Below are 19,812 nucleotides of genomic sequence, written 5' to 3'. Positions count from 1 at the left end.
TTGTGTACTAAATATTTGTTTATTTTCAATTTTTTATGTTTTTACCTGTGAAGCCATTGTGTTGCATCCATGTCTGAAATGTGCTGTATAAATAAAGCTTGATTTGACTTGAACATATTGCAAAACAAATGAACCCAATGACCGACCAATCAACAGACTCGTGGTCCCTCTTAGTATCCCCCTTGTCCCTTTGAACTAGACCAGGTACTGTGTTACAGCTGCTCTCTCCTCCCCAATGCCATGAACTAGGTCCAAAGCCCTCTCCTCCGTGGTTTCCCCAACCTAAACTCACTGAGATGAGGTCCAAGGAGGTGAAGTCTATTGGAGATGGTTTGGTTAACCACATCAGTATCCCTGCCTGAAGACTTGTTAGGTTCCCAAGCACTTTAATTTGTTGTCCATGTTTCATGGAAAGAGACAGCAAAGTTAAGCCCAGTGTGTAGCAGGTGGACATTGGGTTTGATTCAGACCCTGCCAGTGTGCCAGGTGGACATTGGGTTTGATTCAGACCCTGCCAGCATGGCCAGAAATGTATTCCAAGATCAGTAACTTATAACAACAGAACCACCCCAGACCTTTCATGACTGACTAAAAACACCTTAGTATTAGATTTACTGCCATGGTCTAGTATGTCACTGCCTCAGACACCATTCACAATGCTGGCTGAGGTACGAGTAAAACATGACATATTATTTGCTAACCATTCACAATGCTGGCTGAGGTACGAGTAAAACATGAAATATTATTTCCTAATTGTAAAAATTGTTGATGAAAGCAGGGGAAGTGTTGTGAGTAACATAACTGCTTGAGATGTGGGGGAAGGGAAGCTGCTCACTGATTGGCTGTAGTGACAAGGGTCCCTCCAAAAATCTATCATTATTCCAACTGACATGTCAAATTCTCACCCAAATCTACCACTAATAGGCCAAGCCTCTACAGACCCTGTCTTGTACTGACAAACAGAACAAATCATTTGACATTCAAATATGTCATTTTAAATAGTTCAGTTCAAGCCAGCTGGGCCTTTTTAACACAGCCAGTTGTTCCTGCTGTAGATGTTATGTCTTTGTACAGATCTAGGATCAGTTTGTTTTATATGCTCTCTATCATCGACAATTGTTCCTGCTGTAGATGTTATGCCTTCACACAGATCTAGGATCAGTTCGTTTTTATGCTCTCTAACACAGCCAGTTCTTCCTGCTGTAGATGTTATGCCTTAATGAGAGCCAGCTTCATCGTAGCGATTGACAGTTTTTGCGACTGCACTTGAAGAATCTTTCAAAGTTCTTGAAAGTTTCCGCATTGACTGACCTTCATGTGTTAAAGTAATGATGAACTGTCATTTCGTTTTGCTTATTTGAGCTGCTCTTGACATAATATAGACTTGGTCTTTCAGCAAATAGGGCTATCTTCTGTATACCACCCCTACCTTGTCACAACACAACTGATTGGCTCAAATGCATTAAGAAAGAAAGAAATTCAGCAAATTAACATTTAACAAGGCACACCTGTAAATCGAAATGCATTCCAGGTGACTACCTCATGATAGATAGATGATAGGAGATAGAATGATAGTCAAAAGATAAAAGTCAAACAAACAAAAAAATTAAAATAAAACATAATAAATAGTACATTTGAATGACACTAAGTGGCAGTGTTTTTACAACTAATGCCGGTTTGCCTAAAGCTGATGCTGTGCAGGTGTTGGTACACATGCATATACACACACTCACTCAGATAAACACATTCAAGAACACACACATACATGTAATAGTGCCAGACATGCACACAAACATATACAGTTGGCATTGCTGTTATGATTTTAGTTGTCATTGATGTCCTTTGTTTTAAATGTATTTTTTGCATTGTTGTTTGCTGTTTTCTTCTGTCTTTTCCTTTTTTCTCTTTAGTTCATTATTTTGGTTGTTGGTACATTGGGGGGTTCTTGGGGGTGGGGAATGGAATTAATTGTTTTTTCTTCATGAGGGGGGACAGTGGGAGGGGTCTCGAATGATTGAGGGACTTTTTTGGGGATCTTGGAGGGTTCAGGTTCACGTTTTTTGGCCTGGTGGTAGATTGGTTGACATGGCCTTGAGCAGGGCATTGACCCTGGATGCTTCTGTGTGTCGCTCTGAATGGGAGTCTGTTGGGTGACTGGTGTGATGTAGTTGTTGAGCGGCTTCACTGCAAGTATATTGTATGTTTAGAATATTCAATAAATAAAAAATATAACAAATAATTTAAAAAAAACGTTTGCAAGCTTGAGCCAGATATCGAGCTAGTGATATCTATATACCTTCCTAGATATGGAGCTAGTGATATCTATATACCTTCCTAGATATGGAGCTAGTGATATCTATATACCTTCCTAGATATGGCTAGTGATATCTATATACCTTCCTAGATATGGAGCTAGTGATATCTATATACCTTCCTAGATATCGAGCTAGTGATATCTATATACCTTCCTAGATATGGAGCTAGTGATATCTATATACCTTCCTATATATGGAGCTAGTGATATCTATATACCTTCCTAGATATAGAGCTAGTGATATCTATATACCTTCCTAGATATCGAGAAAGTGTGACCTTCCTGGTCCCTCAAGTCAGTGAGTCAACACAGGAAGGAGCAATGAATGGATAATTCATTTATTTCCAAAGCTGCAATGATGGGACACACACAGTATGGATGAATGATCAGTGTTGACGTGATATAAATAGCACTCCCACAGCAATTCTCCATAAATCTGCCCTAAAATATTACTAACAAAAAACTATCGAAATGTCTGTCAAAGTTATTGTGATCATATAGTGGATTTAACAATTCCTAATAATTCTTAATTGACTATAATAAAATGAATACATTGTTTCCATGTGTCTCATATTCACTACATCAGAATAAACTAACATCTATTTTAGTATTCAAAATATAGCAAATTAACCTGCAGCATTACTCAATGTCCCCCTCTGGTGGAGAAGAATATATAACACACCTAAACTAACAAAACCGGGCTAAGAAACTGGCTGGTGTTCATGAGTTTATAAAACATATAGTTTTTACATTTGTCATAAATTACCTGCAATGACGAGACACACAGTGTGGATGAACGATCAGTAGTCGACCGGATAAACATCGCACTCCTAAAGAAGATGCAGTGTGGTGTCAGGAAAACAACCTCTTACTCAACGTCAACAAAACAAAGGAGATGATCGTGGATTTCCGGAAACAGCAGAAGGAGCACCTCCCCTATCCACATCGAAGGAACAGCAGTGGAGAAGGTGGAAAGTTTTAAGTTCCTCGGCGTACACATCACGGACAAACTGAAATGATCCACCCACACAGACAGCGTGGTGAAGAATGCGAAACAGTGCCTCTTCAACCTCAGGAGGCTGAAGAAATTGTCCTGTCACCCAAAACCCTGACAAACATTTACAGATGCACAACCGAGAGCATCCTGTCGGGCTGTATCACGGCCTGTGTACGGCAACTGCACCGCCCTCAACCACAAGGCTCTCCAGACCCAATCACTGGACACTTCAATAAATGGATCACTAGTCACTTTAAACAATGCCACTTTATATAATGCCACTTTAATAATGTTTACATATCTTACATTACTCATATCACGTGTATATACCGCATTTTATACCATCATCTGCACCTTGCCTATGCCGCTCGGCAGGGGCGGACTGAAACAATTATTCAGGCCGGGAATTTGACTCCATCCCAGGCCACCCTGTTCAGGCAAACCACCAGACCGCTACATTTGTGGGCTAACCCTATTTGTTGATGTAACGGGTACCAAACTAGTTATACTTTTATCCACTATGTTCATTTGGTTAGAAAGTTATTCACATTACAGAATACAAACAATTAGGACTGACCTTCAAGTAGCCTCTCTGAACACTGAGTTTTCAAGGTATGCTATGGCTATGGGTGCACCCTCAAAAACTCACTAGGAATACACCAATCATAGCACATACAAATGAACAAGGTTGGACACACAAAACTATTAGCCTGCACTTTTTAAAAAGAGAATGAGATATAAAGAGTTAGCTCAAATGATTATCTTTATTTTCCAGCATCAAGCATATCAAAAGTATCAAAAACCTTCACACACATTCACTGAACTTAAACATAAGCTACAACAATGTAAATAAGTATAATACAAAAGTCGAAAAAGCACTCCTCTACAAAACCTCTCTCTATATATATATATATCATATATATATATATATATCACAGACACAACTGCAACGCCCTCAACTGCAAGGCTCTCCAGACGCACATCACTGGACACTTTAATAAATCACTAGTTACTTCAAACAATGCCACTTTTAATAATGCCTCTTTAAGCATGTTTACGTATGTTACATTACTCATAACACATGTATATACTGTACTGAGACCCACTGAACACTTTAATAAATGGATAGAACTTCACACACTGAACTTGAACATAAGCTACAACAATGTAGTACAAAAATCCTCTACAAAAAAATGTAGATTACAATGTTTCCTCACTGGTCTCCATAAAGCAAACAGCACAACAATAAACACATCTATACACTGAGTCAATGAAATTGAACATAGGCTACATAACTGCAAGTATAATACGAAAGTCCCAAAAACATGCCTCTGTACAAAAGCTATAACTCACAGCAAATGTTCTTTCCCCCATGTCAGCATGTTGAGGAAGAGTCATAGATAGCATAGCTACTTCAGTGTAACCAGGAAGTAATTACCACTAGTAAACCAGTAGGCGGCGCAGTAACTCACTGCTCTCTGACATCTTGTCAATGATATCATCTTTGTCAAGTCCCATAAGAATCTCCTTCTCTGTTGCCATCCAAAGGGACGCTTCAAGGTTCTCTTGAGTGAGGGAGGTTATTATGCGGTTCTTCACAAATTTCATGGTGGAGACTGACCTCTCACAAGCCACCTGAGTGAGGGATAGGGTGAGGAGGAACTTGTAGCCCAAATCAATGATGTGATACGCATCCGTGAGCAGATTGTACTGAGACAGGAGAAGATAGCAGCATATCGGACAGTTTTTACATGTGGAACAAATTCTGCTCACCAACCCCACCCTTTTCATCAGGATCCTCAAAGCCTTCCCCTGATTCATCACTAGCGGTTGTGTTGTACTCCTCCAATGCTGACTGTTTCAGTCTTTCCTCCTGTTGTGCTGATCAGTTCCGCCTGCAATGCCTCAATAGTGGCATGTTCATCAAATAACAGTAAACATTTCTGAGCTCCTTCATGGCTGTCTTTGGAAGGCTCTTTTCTCTGATCTCAGGAAATGGATTGGGATTCATGCAGGAGACATCTACACACAGTACTGCATTTGCTGCATATCGGCGGTGAATACTTTCAACAACAGTGTCCAGTACCACATTGGGGATCTTGATTTTGTAGCCCATGTCTGCATTAGCAATGGGTTCGTCTTCTGCCAACTCACCTGGTTTTCTCTTTTTTTTCTGTTGTTGTTAGCTTCTCTGGGAGAGCAGTCTAAGCTTCTGCATCACAGCCCTGCTGCTCCTCCAGAATGCCATCTTCACACCCTCAAAGTCTCCAGCACACTTTCTCAGGTTATCCTATGTTCCCGTCACCAAGTGATGTGCTGTTACGATATCTATGCCACTTGTTTACAATAATTTAAAGAGATGGGGACTTCTGCTCAAAAAATCCTGAGAAAAACCTCAGCTGTAAGTATGGTTTCATACTTTAGGAAAGCATCCTTGTACCTTGCTTCGGATGATAGGTTTTATGACCACATCCTGTTCAAGTCTTTCCATAGTGATGACCACATCCATGTAAAGTGCACGGTCAGGCTTCGCAAAGCTTCCAAATACTTTCCTCAAGGCCTCGTCTTTGGCCCACTAGCGTGTTTCAACAATTACATCAAACAGTCTGTGTCTCCTGTCCTCACTGGTTTCCTCCCATAGCTTCATGCACTTGTTGGAATCTTTGAACGAACACTGCAATGTCATTCAGTAGTGAGAAAAGGGATTTGCTTGCCACAACAACCCCAGTGGTGTCAGTTAGCACAAGGTTGAGGACATGTGAGTGACACCATATTGTCACACCCTGATCTGTTTCACCTGTCCTTGTGATTGTCTCCGCACCCCCAGGTGTCGCTTGCCCCAGTGTATTTATCCCTGTGTTTCCTGAACATTCTCTTGCCTACTCCCTTTTTGGATCAATAAACATCTAAGACTCCAACCATCTGCCTCCTGTGTCTGCATCTGGTTCTCGCCTTGTGCCCTGATACATACAGTGCCTTGCGAAAGTATTCGGCCCCCTTGAACTTTGAGACCTTTTGCCACATTTCAGGCTTCAAACATAAATATATAAAACTGTATTTTTTTGTGAAGAATCAACAACAAGTGGGACACAATCATAAAGTGGAACGACATTTATTGGATATTTCAAACTTTTTTAACAAATCAAAAACTGAAAAATTGGGCGTGCAAAATTATTCAGCCCCCTTAAGTTAATACTTTGTAGCGCCACCTTTTGCTGCGATTACAGCTGTAAGTCGCTTGGGGTATGTCTCTATCAGTTTTGCACATCGAGAGACTGACATTTTTTCCCATTCCTCCTTGCAAAACAGCTCGAGCTCAGTGAGGTTGGATGGAGAGCATTTGTGAACAGCAGTTTTCAGATCTTTCCACAGATTCTCGATTGGATTCAGGTCTGGACTTTGACTTGGCCATTCTAACACCTGGATATGTTTATTTTTGAACCATTCCATTGTAGATTTTGCTTTATGTTTCGGATCATTGTCTTGTTGGAAGACAAATCTCCGTCCCAGTCTCAGGTCTTTTGCAGACTCCATCAGGTTTTCTTCCAGAATGGTCCTGTATTTGGATCCATCCATCTTCCCATCAATTTTAACCATCTTCCCTGTCCCTGCTGAAGAAAAGCAGGCCCAAACCATGATGTTTGACAGTGGGGATGGTGTGTTCAGGGTGATGAGCTGTGTTGCTTTTACGCCAAACATAACGTTTTGCATTGTTGCCAAAAAGTTCAATTTTGGTTTCATCTGACCAGAGCACCTTCTTCCACATGTTTGGTGTGTCTCCCAGGTGGCTTGTGGCAAACTTTAAACAACACTTTTTATGGATATCTTTAATAAATGGCTTTCTTCTTGCCACTCTTCCATAAAGGCCAGATTTGTGCAATATACGACTGATTGTTGTCCTATGGACAGAGTCTCCCACCTCAGCTGTAGATCTCTGCAGTTCATCCAGAGTGATCATGGGCCTCTTGGCTGCATCTCTGATCAGTCTTCCCCTTGTATGAGCTGAAAGTTTAGAGGGACAGCCAGGTCTTGGTAGATTTGCAGTGGTCTGATACTCCTTCCATTTCAATATTATCGTTGCACAGTGCTCCTTGGGATGTTTAAAGCTTGGGAAATCTTTTTGTATCCAAATCCGGCTTTAAACTTCTTCACAACAGTATCTCGGACCTGCCTGGTGTGTTCCGTGTTCTTCATGATGCTCTCTGCGCTTTTAACGGACCTCTGAGACTATCACAGTGCAGGTGCATTTATACGGAGACTTGATTACACACAGGTGGATTGTATTTATCATCATTAGTCATTTAGGTCAACATTGGATCATTCAGAGATCCTCACTGAACTTCTGGAGAGAGTTTGCTGCACTGAAAGTAAAGGGGCTGAATAATTTTGCACGCCCAATTTTTCAGTTTTTGATTTGTTAAAAAAGTTTGAAATATCCAATAAATGTCGTTCCACTTCATGATTGTGTCCCACTTGTTGTTGATTCTTCACAAAAAAATAAAGTTTTATATCTTTATGTTTGAAGCCTGAAATGTGGCAAAAGGTCGCAAAGTTCAAGGGGGCCGAATACTTTCGCAAGGCACTGTATGTGTACTTGGTTACGAGACTCTCCTGTGAGCAACGCAGAGAAGCCCCTGTATTGTCCCTGAATATTCACTGCTCCGTCTGTTGCATTACCAACACACTGTTTGATATCTATGTCCATCTTCTCAAGGGTCTGTTTCACCAGGTCCACAAAGTACTGTCCAATCGATGATTCACAGTCAATGACGGCAATGAATCTCTTGTGGACAACATCAGTGACATATCGCAGAACTACTGCACACTGGTCTTTGGATGTTAAATCCTGTGTTGTGTCCATTCCTATTGAGAACATCCCTGCCTTTCTCACTTCAACAGCAATTGTCTGCTGAATAAACATTCTGATGACGTCAATTACTTTATTTGTTGTTGTTTTACCCGCTTCCTTTACTTCCCATCTCCTTCTTGTTCTTCTCAATGCTCCACCAACACGCTCTTGTAGGCAGACATCATATTTGCTTAGCAACAATATAAGCTCAAGAAACGTGTCATGATTGACGGCCATGTTTTCCAAGTTATATGCAGCTTCGTGTCTGTGTCCTCTGTAGCTGAGCCCACATTTACCAAGAACTTTAAAGACATCATTCACACGTTCCATGACCTGACTCCTCATTCTGACCTGGTCACTCAGAAGGGTACGGATGTCTGCTTTGCTGGCTCTGAGGAAAAAGGCTTCTGCACTTTCTCTATGGGTCTTGCTTCTCTCATGTTCCTGTACTCTCTGATGGGCATGTTTCCAGACCTGCATGCCTCCTTTGACAAATGCACTATCACTGGCTGAAGGTTTTGCAAATGACAAGACATACTGAGCAGAACAAGGAGGGAGTTACTTAAAAGTATGTCAGTCATTTTCTGTTTGCGCCATCTTTGGAGTGGAGTACATTGGAAATGACTCTTTGAGGGGTTTGTTTTGGGTGATACTGAAAAAATAAGTAAAAATCCTTGGACTGGGGACAGGCAAAATAATCAAATGGATTTTCATTGCTTTCAATGTCCCTTTCTATTTTCCCTATACTGGGCTTTGATCCCCTCTCTCTCTAACTCTGCACATCTAGTTGCTCTGCAGAATTGTAAGAACCGATGCCGGACGGGAGAAGCAGGTACGGGGGTCAAACATTTATTCTGGAACGGACAAAGAACACGACAGGAACAGTGTCAGCACACGGATAAACAAGGCCATATGACAAACAATCCCGAAGCAGGGAACAGAGCCAGGAAACAGGAGCGCTGATGTGCGTGACGGGGAAAGGCAGGTGTGCGTACTGAAAGTGGCTTGAGTGTGTAAAGTTGGCGAGGAAGAGCGGGAGCAGGCGTGACAAGAATGAGATTAATATTGTAAATAACCTACATTTAAACTTGTATTACATGTGCAGTCATCGATTGTATGCCCCCCGATTACAGTCCCACTGATTATCTCATAAATAAAGCTCATATTAATCTAAAATCATAGCCTATATGTTTAGGTTTGTGCTCTTAAGTTGTACCTGAAGGTTCCTGCTCTGAGTCAGACTCTGAACTGACCACCATCTCCAGTTCTGCAGGAGCACCTGAAGCTCTAGTGCTGCTGCTGCTTCCTTCTGCACCTTGTAATGCTGGTACTAATGGTGCTAATGATCTTTGTCATTTCCTGTGCTGTGTCCCACTTGTTGTTGATTCTTCACAAAAAAATACAGTTTTATATCTTTATGTTTGAAGCCTGAAATGTGGCAAAAGGTCGCAAAGTTCAAGGGGGCCGAATACTTTCGCAAAGCACTGTACATATTCTCATTCACCCCTTTAGATTTGTGTGTATTAGGTAGTTGTTGGGGAATTGTTAGATTACTTGTTAGATATTACTGCACTGTCAGAACTTATATTACTGCACTGTAACATCTGCTAAACATGTGTACGTGACCAATAACATTTGATTTTATTCGATTTTCCAGTTAACTACCAACTTGAAAGAGGGAACTTTAGCATAAAACCCACATGGAAAACTGAGATTCGGCAAATAACATTTAAAGAGAGGCTTATTTGACACCAAACCAACAACAGTACATACTAAAACATAAATTGCTAATGTATGATTTAATAAGATTTGATTTTTGATTAGATTTTCCAGTTAGCTACCAACTTGAAAGAGGGAACTTTAGCATACAACCCACATGGAAAACTGAGATTCGGCAAATAACATATTATAACGATCCCTGGGTTTATAAGCGCGGAAATCGACTCGAGCGTGCATGCTTTTGCTGCACAGTCTATAGCGCGCCCGACCACGGGCTCGAAGGTCGAGGGTTCGAGACCTGCTCCCTGCCTGTTTCATTAAAATATAAAGTGAGGCTTACTTGACACCAAACCAACAACAGTAGTTACTAAAACATAAATGTACGATGTTAAAGGTGGATTTTATGATGTAATGTCAACTTTATACATTTCTATCCCCGGGACCAAAAACTCATGCTTCCTACATTGAACTTGTCTGAACATTTTCAATATACGTTTTACTCAACTGCGTTACCCACTCCAGTTAGCAGATTGCGGTCTGCGACTTTAAGGCAATGCTGCTGGTGTGACGTATATTCTAGTGGACGGAACGCTTCTTTCAACCGCAGCAACAGTTTGTCCGCCACCTCGGTAGCTTGCTCGACAAAATAGCCGAACCAATAAAGCTCTTTAGACGCTTTAGTGTATATTAGCCACTGTGTTTTAAACCCATTTCTCCCCTCTAGTTAGTTATTCGATTTAATTTCATATTTACTGTGTTGTTGTTATTAGTCAGCTAGCGGGCTGGTTAAGTTAGCATTAGCCTAGCTAGCTAACATCTCCGACCATGAGGTCACTTAGCTACTCTCCTGATAAAAAGGTGAAAGAGGAGGAGGAAGAGAAGGATGTTACAATACAAAAACAAGTAGAGGGAGAGGCCATTACCGTGAAAGAAGAGAAAGACGTTTCAGTGAAAGAAGAGGAAGACGTGTTCAGAGTAAAAGAAGAGGAAGACTTGTTCAGAGTAAAAGAAGAGGAAGACTTGTTCAGAGTAAAAGAAGAGGAGGATGCAGTTGTTGAAGTGAAAGAGGGGGAGATGATTGTCACATCGAAAAAGGAGGGGGAAGAAGAGGAGGAAACGGGATATCTGGGCCCGGTTTCCCAAAGGCATCTTAAGGCATCCAATGGTTCTAACGATGAACGTTCCCTGATTAACACTAGTAAGTACTGTCTTAAAAACAGAGGCACAAACTCTGCAGTTGTTGAACTGATGTTTGGTGTTAAAGGGGAAATCTGCAATTGCTACATCCATATTGTAACTTTTAAATTATTTATTTATAGCCATTGATTCTTGAAGAATATAACACATGAGCTTAGTTCAACTGTTGTACGCCATCAGAACCCCAAATAAGCTTTTTTTTACTCCAATGTTTAGAAACAATGTAAACCAACACTGTATAGCCTCAACATGGTTAAAATTATAACGTTGATATAATGGATGTTAAGTTGTTGCATCCATAGGTCTGTCTATGAATTTGAGAGTAGTTACATTTCTCCATTTCTCTTATTAGCAAAACAGTGGTGGCATTACAGCTTTGTTATTGTTTCAACTGCAAGTTGGTTGATTGATTTATGTGGCTTTTTTAAAGGGACAACCTAGGTTTTAAACAGAAACAAAATGGCTGCCCAGAGACTTGGTTTGGTAAACAGCTGAGGGATGGGGGCTGGAGAAATGTAACCACTCTCGTGCCGAGTGGATTTCATTAAGACTTTGTTTACTTGCTGTTTGAGTTGAAGAAGAAAAAATACTTTGAGAAACTCCAGAACTCATTAGTGGTGCAGTGTTAAGACAATCAGAAATACTATCAGACATCCCCAAATGGGCACATTTATAGGCCTACATTTGTGTGCAGGCCAGGTAGACTAGTTTTACTTCTATATGTGTAATCAGGTGTGCATCCTTACTCAACATTGACAGGAGTGTTTCAAATGAAAGACAATGAATAAATTGATAAAACTGACGCATCTTGTGGGGTCAGGTCATGGGCCGTTTCATTTAGTATCCCTCCTTCAGGGAACAGTAGTTACTGTCAACGTTAAGCTTGTCATATGATGAACTTAAATACTGGATCTTGCTGTCGGACAATTTTTTGGACAGTCAAATGACAAACATCACAATATGCAACAACAACCAAAGTACTTCATTACTCTGGTAAAGACAGTTATGCCGTGCTCCACTTTGGATCCAACATCCCTAACAAATTGATGTTTATAATGTGTTATTGTCTGCTTGATTTACAGTAGGTTCTCGTTAGTCTGTTTGTCTCGTTAGTCGTTAGTCTGATACTTTGCTCATAATGTGTAGAGAACTGTTCCTTGATGGATAGGCTATTGTTTAACACACAGAGCTATTTTCCTTTTTTCAGGACATTTAGAATGACAACACATTACAGAGTAGCCTAGTGGGATTATTCACAAAATTATCTGGTGATCAGGTTATGAAATTTCATGACAAAGACATTTTAGTTTCCATGTTTCACCTGAAATACTAAATGATTTATAGTCCTCGGTCTATGTTGTTGTTAGGTGAATTTATGGGTCCTACAATAGGTCTATGTTATTGTTAGGTGAAGTTATGGGCCAATTTGACATACACTTAGTGTATAACCTCATTGTCAGTCTGATGTTAAAGCCAGAGCATTTTACTGGTTGAAGTGTTTTTTAAGTATAAAGCAGTTGATTTCTGACAGTAACACAAACAGAAGATTCAAGCGATCCTTACAATTATAATCTAAAAGTACTGTGAAGTGCAGTCATAAGCAACCTGTAAATAGAGGTTATTTTTGCTGTCAGCCCATGAGAACCCCTCTGAGTTTACCCCCACGGTGGTGAATTAGTGAATAGACATAGAGCTTAATGTGAGTTTCATTGAGTAGCACTCCTGATCTTGCGCTGATAGTGAGCTGTAATATTCAGAATAGATTGTTAAAAACTAAAATCTTTGCTCACCATTTTTGCTCCAGGCAGATATACTACAACCATAACTAGCGGTTTCCTCATCAGTATGGAGGATTTTCTGCAACCAGATTGTGTGAGCATCGCCCTCGTGCCGCAATTTCAGCAAACCGAAAGTCGTCTGGCACACTTTCTAGCCTACAATCATCGATGTTACTACTAATGTGAAAACAAGACAAAGTGTGATTGTTGCTCACTTGACTGTCTTAATTGTCAAATAATTTAACAGATGTCAATTGTTGTACAACATCATGGGTATGCTCTGGGCGTCACCTTTTACCTCACGCTCATCCTGTGGCGTTCTGCATTGGCATCGAAACGTGTCTGAATCCTGCCTTTGGAAGGCCACCAAAAATTCTGATATTTCCATCCCCTACTACAACATTTTCTGTCAAGATAGAACTGCCAAAGGGGGAGGAGTTGCAATCTTCTGCAGAGATGGCCTGAAAAGTTCTGTCATACTTTCCAGATCCATGACCAAACAATTCGAGCTTCTAATTTTAAAAATGAATCTCCCCAGAAATGAGTCTCTCACTGTTGCCGCCTCTTATAGACCCCCCCGCCCCCCAGCTCCCAGCTGTGCCCTGGAGACCAACTTGCCCTCCAAATACACCTCTGCTGTTTTCAGTCAGAATCTCAGCGATCACTGCCTCATTGCCTGAATCTGTTATGGGTTTGCAGTCAAACGACCACCCCTCATCACTGTCAAACGCTCCAAAAAACACTTCTGCGAGCAGGCCTTTCTAATCTACCTGGCCCGGGTATCCTGGAAGGATACTGACCTCATCCCATTTGTAGAGGATGTCTGGTTGTTATTTAAAAGTAATTTCCTCACCATCTTAAATAAGCATGTCCCTTTCAAAAAATGTAGAACTAAGAACAGATATAGCCCTTGGTTCACTCCAGACCTGACTGCCCTCGACCAGCACAAAAACATCCTGTGACGTACTGCACTAGTATCAAATAGTCCCCGCAATGTGCAATTTTTCTGTGAAGTCAGGAACCATTAAACACAGTCAGTTAGGAAAGCAAAGGCTAGCTTTTTCATACAGAAATTTGCATCCTGTAGCTCTATCTCCAAAAAGTTTTGGGACACTGTAAAGTCCATGGAGAAGAAGAGCACCTCCTCCCAGCTGCTCGCTGCACTGAGGCTAGGAAACACTGTCACCACCGATTAAATCCACGATAATCGAGAATTTCAAGAAGCATTTCTCTACGGCTGGCCAGGCTTTCCTCCTGGCTACCCCAACCCCAAATCCAGATAGCTGATGTTCTGAAAGACCTGCAAAACCTGGACTCGTACAAATCAGCTGGGCTAGAAAATCGGGACCCTCTCTTTCTAAAATTATCAGCCGCCATTGTTGCCACCCCTATTACTAGACGGTTCAACCTCTCTTTTGTATCGTCCGAGATTCCTTAAGATTGGAAAGCTTCCGCGGTCATCCCCCTCTTCAAAGGGGGTGACACACTAGACCCAAACTGTTACAGACCTATATCCATCCTGTCCTGCCTTTCTAAAGTCTTCGAAAGCCAAGTTAATAAACAAGATCACTGATCATTTCAAATCCAACCGTACCTTCTCCGCTGTGCAATCCGGTTTCCGAGCTGGTCATGGGTGCACCTCAGCCATGCTCAAGGTACTAAATGTTATCATATCCGCCATCGATAAAAGACAGTACTGTGCAGTCGTCTTCATCAACCTGGCCTGTTGTCCGAACCTCTGGCAGTCTCTATGGGGGTACCACAGGGTTCAATTCTCGGGCCGACTCTTTTCTCTGTATATATATATTTGTATTTATTTTACCTTTATTTAACTAGGCAAGTCAGTTAAGAACACATTTTTATTTTCAATGGCGGCCTAGGAACAGTGGGTTAACTGCCTGTTCAGGGGCAAAACGACAGATTTGTACCTTGTCAGCTCGGGTTTGAACTTGCAACCTTCCGGTTACTAGTCCAACGCTCTAACCACTAGGCTACCCTGCCGCCCCAGCGATCTCGCTCTTGCTGCGGGTGATTCCTTGATCCACCTCTACGCAGACTACATCATTCTGAAAACATCTTGCCCTTCTTTGGACACTGTGTTAAATTAACAAACATCCAAACGAGCTTCAATGCCATACAACACTCCTTCGGTGGCCTCCAACTGCTCTTAAACGCTACTAAAACTAAATGCATGCTCTTCAACCGATCGCTGCCCGCACCCGCCCGCCCGACTAGCATCACTACTCTGGACGGTTCTGAAATAGAATATGTGGACAACTACAAATACCTAGGTGTCTGGTTAGACTGTTAACTCTCCTTCCAGACTCATATTAAGCATCTCCAATCCAAAATTAAATCTAGAATCGGCTTCCTGTTTCGCAACAAAGCCTCCTTCACTTACACTGCCTAACACCCTCGTAAAACTGACTGTCCTACCGATCCATGACTTCGGCGATGTCATTTACAAAATAGCCTCCAACACTCTACTTAGCAAACTGGATGCAGTCTATCACAGTTCCATCCGTTTTGTCACCAATGCCTCATATACCACCCACCACTGCGACCTGTATGCTCTTGTCGCCTGGCCCCCGCGACATATTCGTTGCCAAACCCATTGTCTCTAGGTCATCTAAAAGTCTTTAATAGGCTGGCTTAACTCGGCTCACTGGTCACCATAGCAACACCCACCCATAGCACGCGCTCCAGCAGGTATATCTCATTGGTCATCCCCAAAGCCAACACCTCGTTTAGCCGCCTTTCCTTCCAGTTATCTGCTGCCAATGACTGGAACAAATTGCAAAAATCGCTGAAGTTGGAGACATTTATCTCCCATACTAACTTTAAGCATTGGGTATCTGAGCAGCTTACCGATCGCTGCAGCTGTACACAGCCCATCTGTAAACAGCCCATCCAACTGCCTACCTCATCCCCATGTTTTATTTACTTTTTTTTGCTCTTTTGCACACCCGTATTTCTACTTGCACATCATCATCTGCACATCCATCACTCCAGTGTACTTTGCTACTATGGCCTATTTATTGCCTTACCTCCTTACTCCATTTGCACACACTGTATAAACACTTTCTATTGTGTTATTGACTGTACGTTTGTTTATCCCACGTGTATGTAACTCTGTTGTTTTTTTGTCGCACTGCTTTGCTTTATCTTGGCCAGGTCGCAGTTGTAAATGAGAACTTGTTCTCGACTGGCCTACCTGGTTAAATAAAGGTGAAATACAAAATACAATCTTAACTTTATTAGCAAAACCCAAATGTATACTGTCATTAACTCAGTTCTTCAACAAATACACACAATTCTTAATACTATAGCAAACATTATATTAAACAGAACATTCAAACTAGCCTTACAATTATAATCCAAACTAGTGTAAAATGTACTCATAAGCAACCTGGAAATGGAGGTTAGTCCCCTGGGTTTTCCCCCATTCACATTCAGAATACATTGTGAAAAACGAAAATCTTTGCTCACCATTTTTACTCCAGAGAGATATACTACATCCATAACTATCGGTTTTCTCATTAGCAGGGAGGAGTTTCTGCAACCAAATTGTTTGTGCATCGCCCTTGCACCGCAATTTTATTAAACACAGAAAGGGGTCTATATTGGAAACCAAAAGTCGTCTGGCACACTGCTTAGAGTTTCAACAAAATGAATAACTAATCTACAATCATCAATGTTACTACTAATGTGAAAACAAGGCAAATATGACTATTCTTGCTCATTTAAAGAGGATTGTCAAATAATTTTTACATTCGTTACAGACATCAATTGTTTTACAACATCATTGGCTACTTTGTTGGCCTCAACTTTCTTTTACAGTGGTTTTCCGCTGTTGTGGGCCTTTAATCATCTGACTTTGTTGTTCACACAGGAGAGAGTGGGGACTATTGTGGATCCTCTGGGGATCCTCAACAACCTCATGATGCTGAAGAGGCAGAGAAGAGTCTCTCCAGATCAAAACACCTCAAGAAACACCTGCAGAGATCCACAGGGAAGAGAACTCACTTCTGCTCTGACTGTGGGAAGAGATTCACCTCATCAGGCATTAAAATTCATCAGAGAACACACACAGGAGAGAAACCTTATAGCTGTGGTCAATGTGGGAAGAGTTTTCCTCAATCTGGCTCTCTGACAGTACACCAGAGAACACACTCAGGAGAGAAACCTTATAGCTGTGATCAATGTGGGCAGAGTTTTGTTCAAGCTAACAATCTGACTCGACACAAGAGAACACACACAGGAGAGAAACCTTATAGCTGTGGTCAATGTGGGAGGAGTTTTACAACATCTAGCTCTCTGACAGTACACCAGAGAACACACACAGGAGAGAAACCTTATAGCTGTGGTCAATGTGGGAAGAGTTTTGGTCAATCTGGAGAGCTGACAGTGCACCAGAGAACACACACAGGAGAGAAACCTTATAGCTGTGATCAATGTGGGAGCAGTTTTCCTTCATCTAGCTATCTGACAGTACACCAGAGAACACACACAGGAGAGAAGCGTTATAGCTGTGATCAATGTGGGAAGAGATTTACTTTCTCTGGCACTCTGACTCAACACCAGAGAACACACACAGGAGAGAAACCTTATAGCTGTGATCAATGTGGGAGGAGTTTTACTACATCTAGCTCTCTGACAGTACACCAGAGAAAACACACAGGAGAGAAACCTTATAGCTGTGGTCAATGTGGGAGGAGTTTTACTACATCTAGCTATCTGACAGTACACCAGAGAAAACACACAGGAGAGAAACCTTATAGCTGTGGTCAATGTGGGAGGAGTTTTACTACATCTAGCTATCTGACAGTACACCAGAGAAAACACACAGGAGAGAAACCTTATAGCTGTGGTCAATGTGGGAGGAGTTTTACTACATCTGGCCATCTGACAGTACACCAGAGAAGACACACAGGAGAAAAATCTCATAGCTGTGACCAGAGATAATCTGTTAAAAGATCTCTGATCAAATATTAGAAAATACATACATGAAGGAGTTGTTTCATGTTTTCAATTAATTAATGTCACAATGTAGAATGTTTTAACATTGTAGTAGGAGTATTTTAATGATGTCACAATGTAGAAGCCTAAACGTTTTCCCCCCTTTATGATTTGATTTCATAATGATATGGATATTAGCCTCACGGGAAAATGGAAGAGTACTATTTATGTGATTTAATAAAAATTGACAAAGAAAAAATAGTTCAAATCAAATGTATTTATATAGGGCTTCTTACATCAGCTGATATCTCAAAGTGCTGTACAGAAACCCAGCCTAAAACCCCAAACAGCAAGCGATACAGGTGTAGAAGCATGGTGGCTAGGAAAAACTCCCTAGAAAGGCCAAAACCTAGGAAGAAACCTAGAGAGGAACCAGGCTATGAGGGGTGGCCAGTCCTCTTCTGGCTGTGCCGGGTGGAGATTAAAACAGAACGTGGCCAAGATGTTCAAATGTTCATAAATGACCAGCATGGTCAAATAATAATAATCACAGTAGTTGTCGAGGGTGCGTCAGGTCAGCACATCAGGAGTAAATGTCAGTTGGCTTTTCATAGCCGACCATTAAGAGTATCTATACCGCTCCTGCTGTCTCTAGAGAGTTGAAAACAGCAGGTCTGGGACAGGTAGCACGCCCGGTAAACAGGTCAGGGTTCCATAGCCGCAGGCAGAACAGTTGAAGCTGGAGCAGCAGCACGGCCAGGTGGACTGGGGACAGCAAGGAGCCATCATGCCAGGTAGTCCTGAGGCATGGTCCTCGGGCTCCGGTCCTCTGAGAGAAAGAAAGATAGAGAGAATTAGAGAGAGCATACTTAAATTCACACAGGACACCGGATAAGACAGGGGAAGTACTCCAGATATTTCAAACTGACCCTAGCCCCCGACACACAAACTACTGCAGCATAAATACTGGAGGCTGAGACAGGAGGGGTCAGGAGACACTGTGGCGGGGCATCCGATGATACCCCCGGACAGGGCCAAACAGGAAGGATATAACCCCACCCACTGTGCCAAAGCACAGCCCCCACACCACTAGAGGGATATCTTCAACCACCAATTTACCATCCTGAGACAAGGCCGAGTATAGCCCACAAGGATCTCCGCCACGGCACAACCCAAGGGGGGGGGCCCCAACCCAGACAGGAAGATCACATCAGTGACTCAACCCACTCAAGTGACGCACCCCTCCTACGGACGGCATGAAAGAGCACCAGTTTGCCAGTGACTCAGCCCCTGTAATAGGGTTAGAGGCAGAGAATCCCAGTGGAGAGAGGGGAACCGGCCAGGCAGAGACAGCAAGGGCAGTTCGTTGCTCCAGAGCCTTTCCGTTCACCTTCACACTCCTGGGCCAGACTACACTCAATCATATGACATACTGAAGAGATGAGTCTTCAGTAAAGACTTAAAGGTTGAGACAGAGTCTGCGTCTCTCACATGGATAGGCAGACCATTCCATTAAAATGGAGATCTATAGGAGAAAGCCCTGCCTCCAGCTGTTTGCTTAGAAATTCTAGGGACAATTAGGAGTTGTGTTACACTTATCACGTTGGTGACCCACTTGAATCAAAATGCAACACTTCAAAATGTGGCCAACTGTTTTCGACAAATTGTCCTCTAACCAGTGATGTACACATTACTTCCAGATTCCGTGTGGTTTTTGAGCTGTTAATTTTAACAGGACGTGCAACCTCATCTCTCTCCTCTCGCACAAATGATTTTAGCATGATATCGATGAGTGATGACAAATAAGTGTTGCATTCCCTTGTTTAGCGACCCCTAAATTTAAATGCATCACTCCAAAATGTAGCTGACTGTCTTCTGCAGGTTGTCCTCTAACCAGTGAGGTAAAATATATCTCCCATTTCCATTTGTTTTTTTTGTTGTGTCAGTTTGAAATTACAACCTAATTTCCCCCCTAATCGATATCAGTGATTTATTGCTA

General features: G+C 41.9%; 1 protein-coding gene across 1 annotated transcript in view; it reads left to right on the top strand.

Moving 5' to 3' along the window:
* LOC139423539 (zinc finger protein ZFP2-like) overlaps positions 1 to 19,812 on the top strand; it is a 93,663-nt gene that overhangs the window by 55,591 nt on the left and 18,260 nt on the right. Inside the window, exon 6 of the mRNA XM_071175136.1 lies at positions 16,747 to 17,805. Coding sequence (XP_071031237.1) covers positions 16,747 to 17,805 — 1,059 coding nt within the window. The remainder of the gene's footprint in view (positions 1 to 16,746; positions 17,806 to 19,812) is intronic.

This window comes from Oncorhynchus clarkii, chromosome 13 (assembly GCF_045791955.1).
Source record: "Oncorhynchus clarkii lewisi isolate Uvic-CL-2024 chromosome 13, UVic_Ocla_1.0, whole genome shotgun sequence".
Lineage (NCBI taxonomy): Eukaryota > Metazoa > Chordata > Actinopteri > Salmoniformes > Salmonidae > Oncorhynchus > Oncorhynchus clarkii.
Note: the sequence above shows the minus strand (reverse complement) of the source record. Positions and strands in the feature narration are given on the sequence as shown.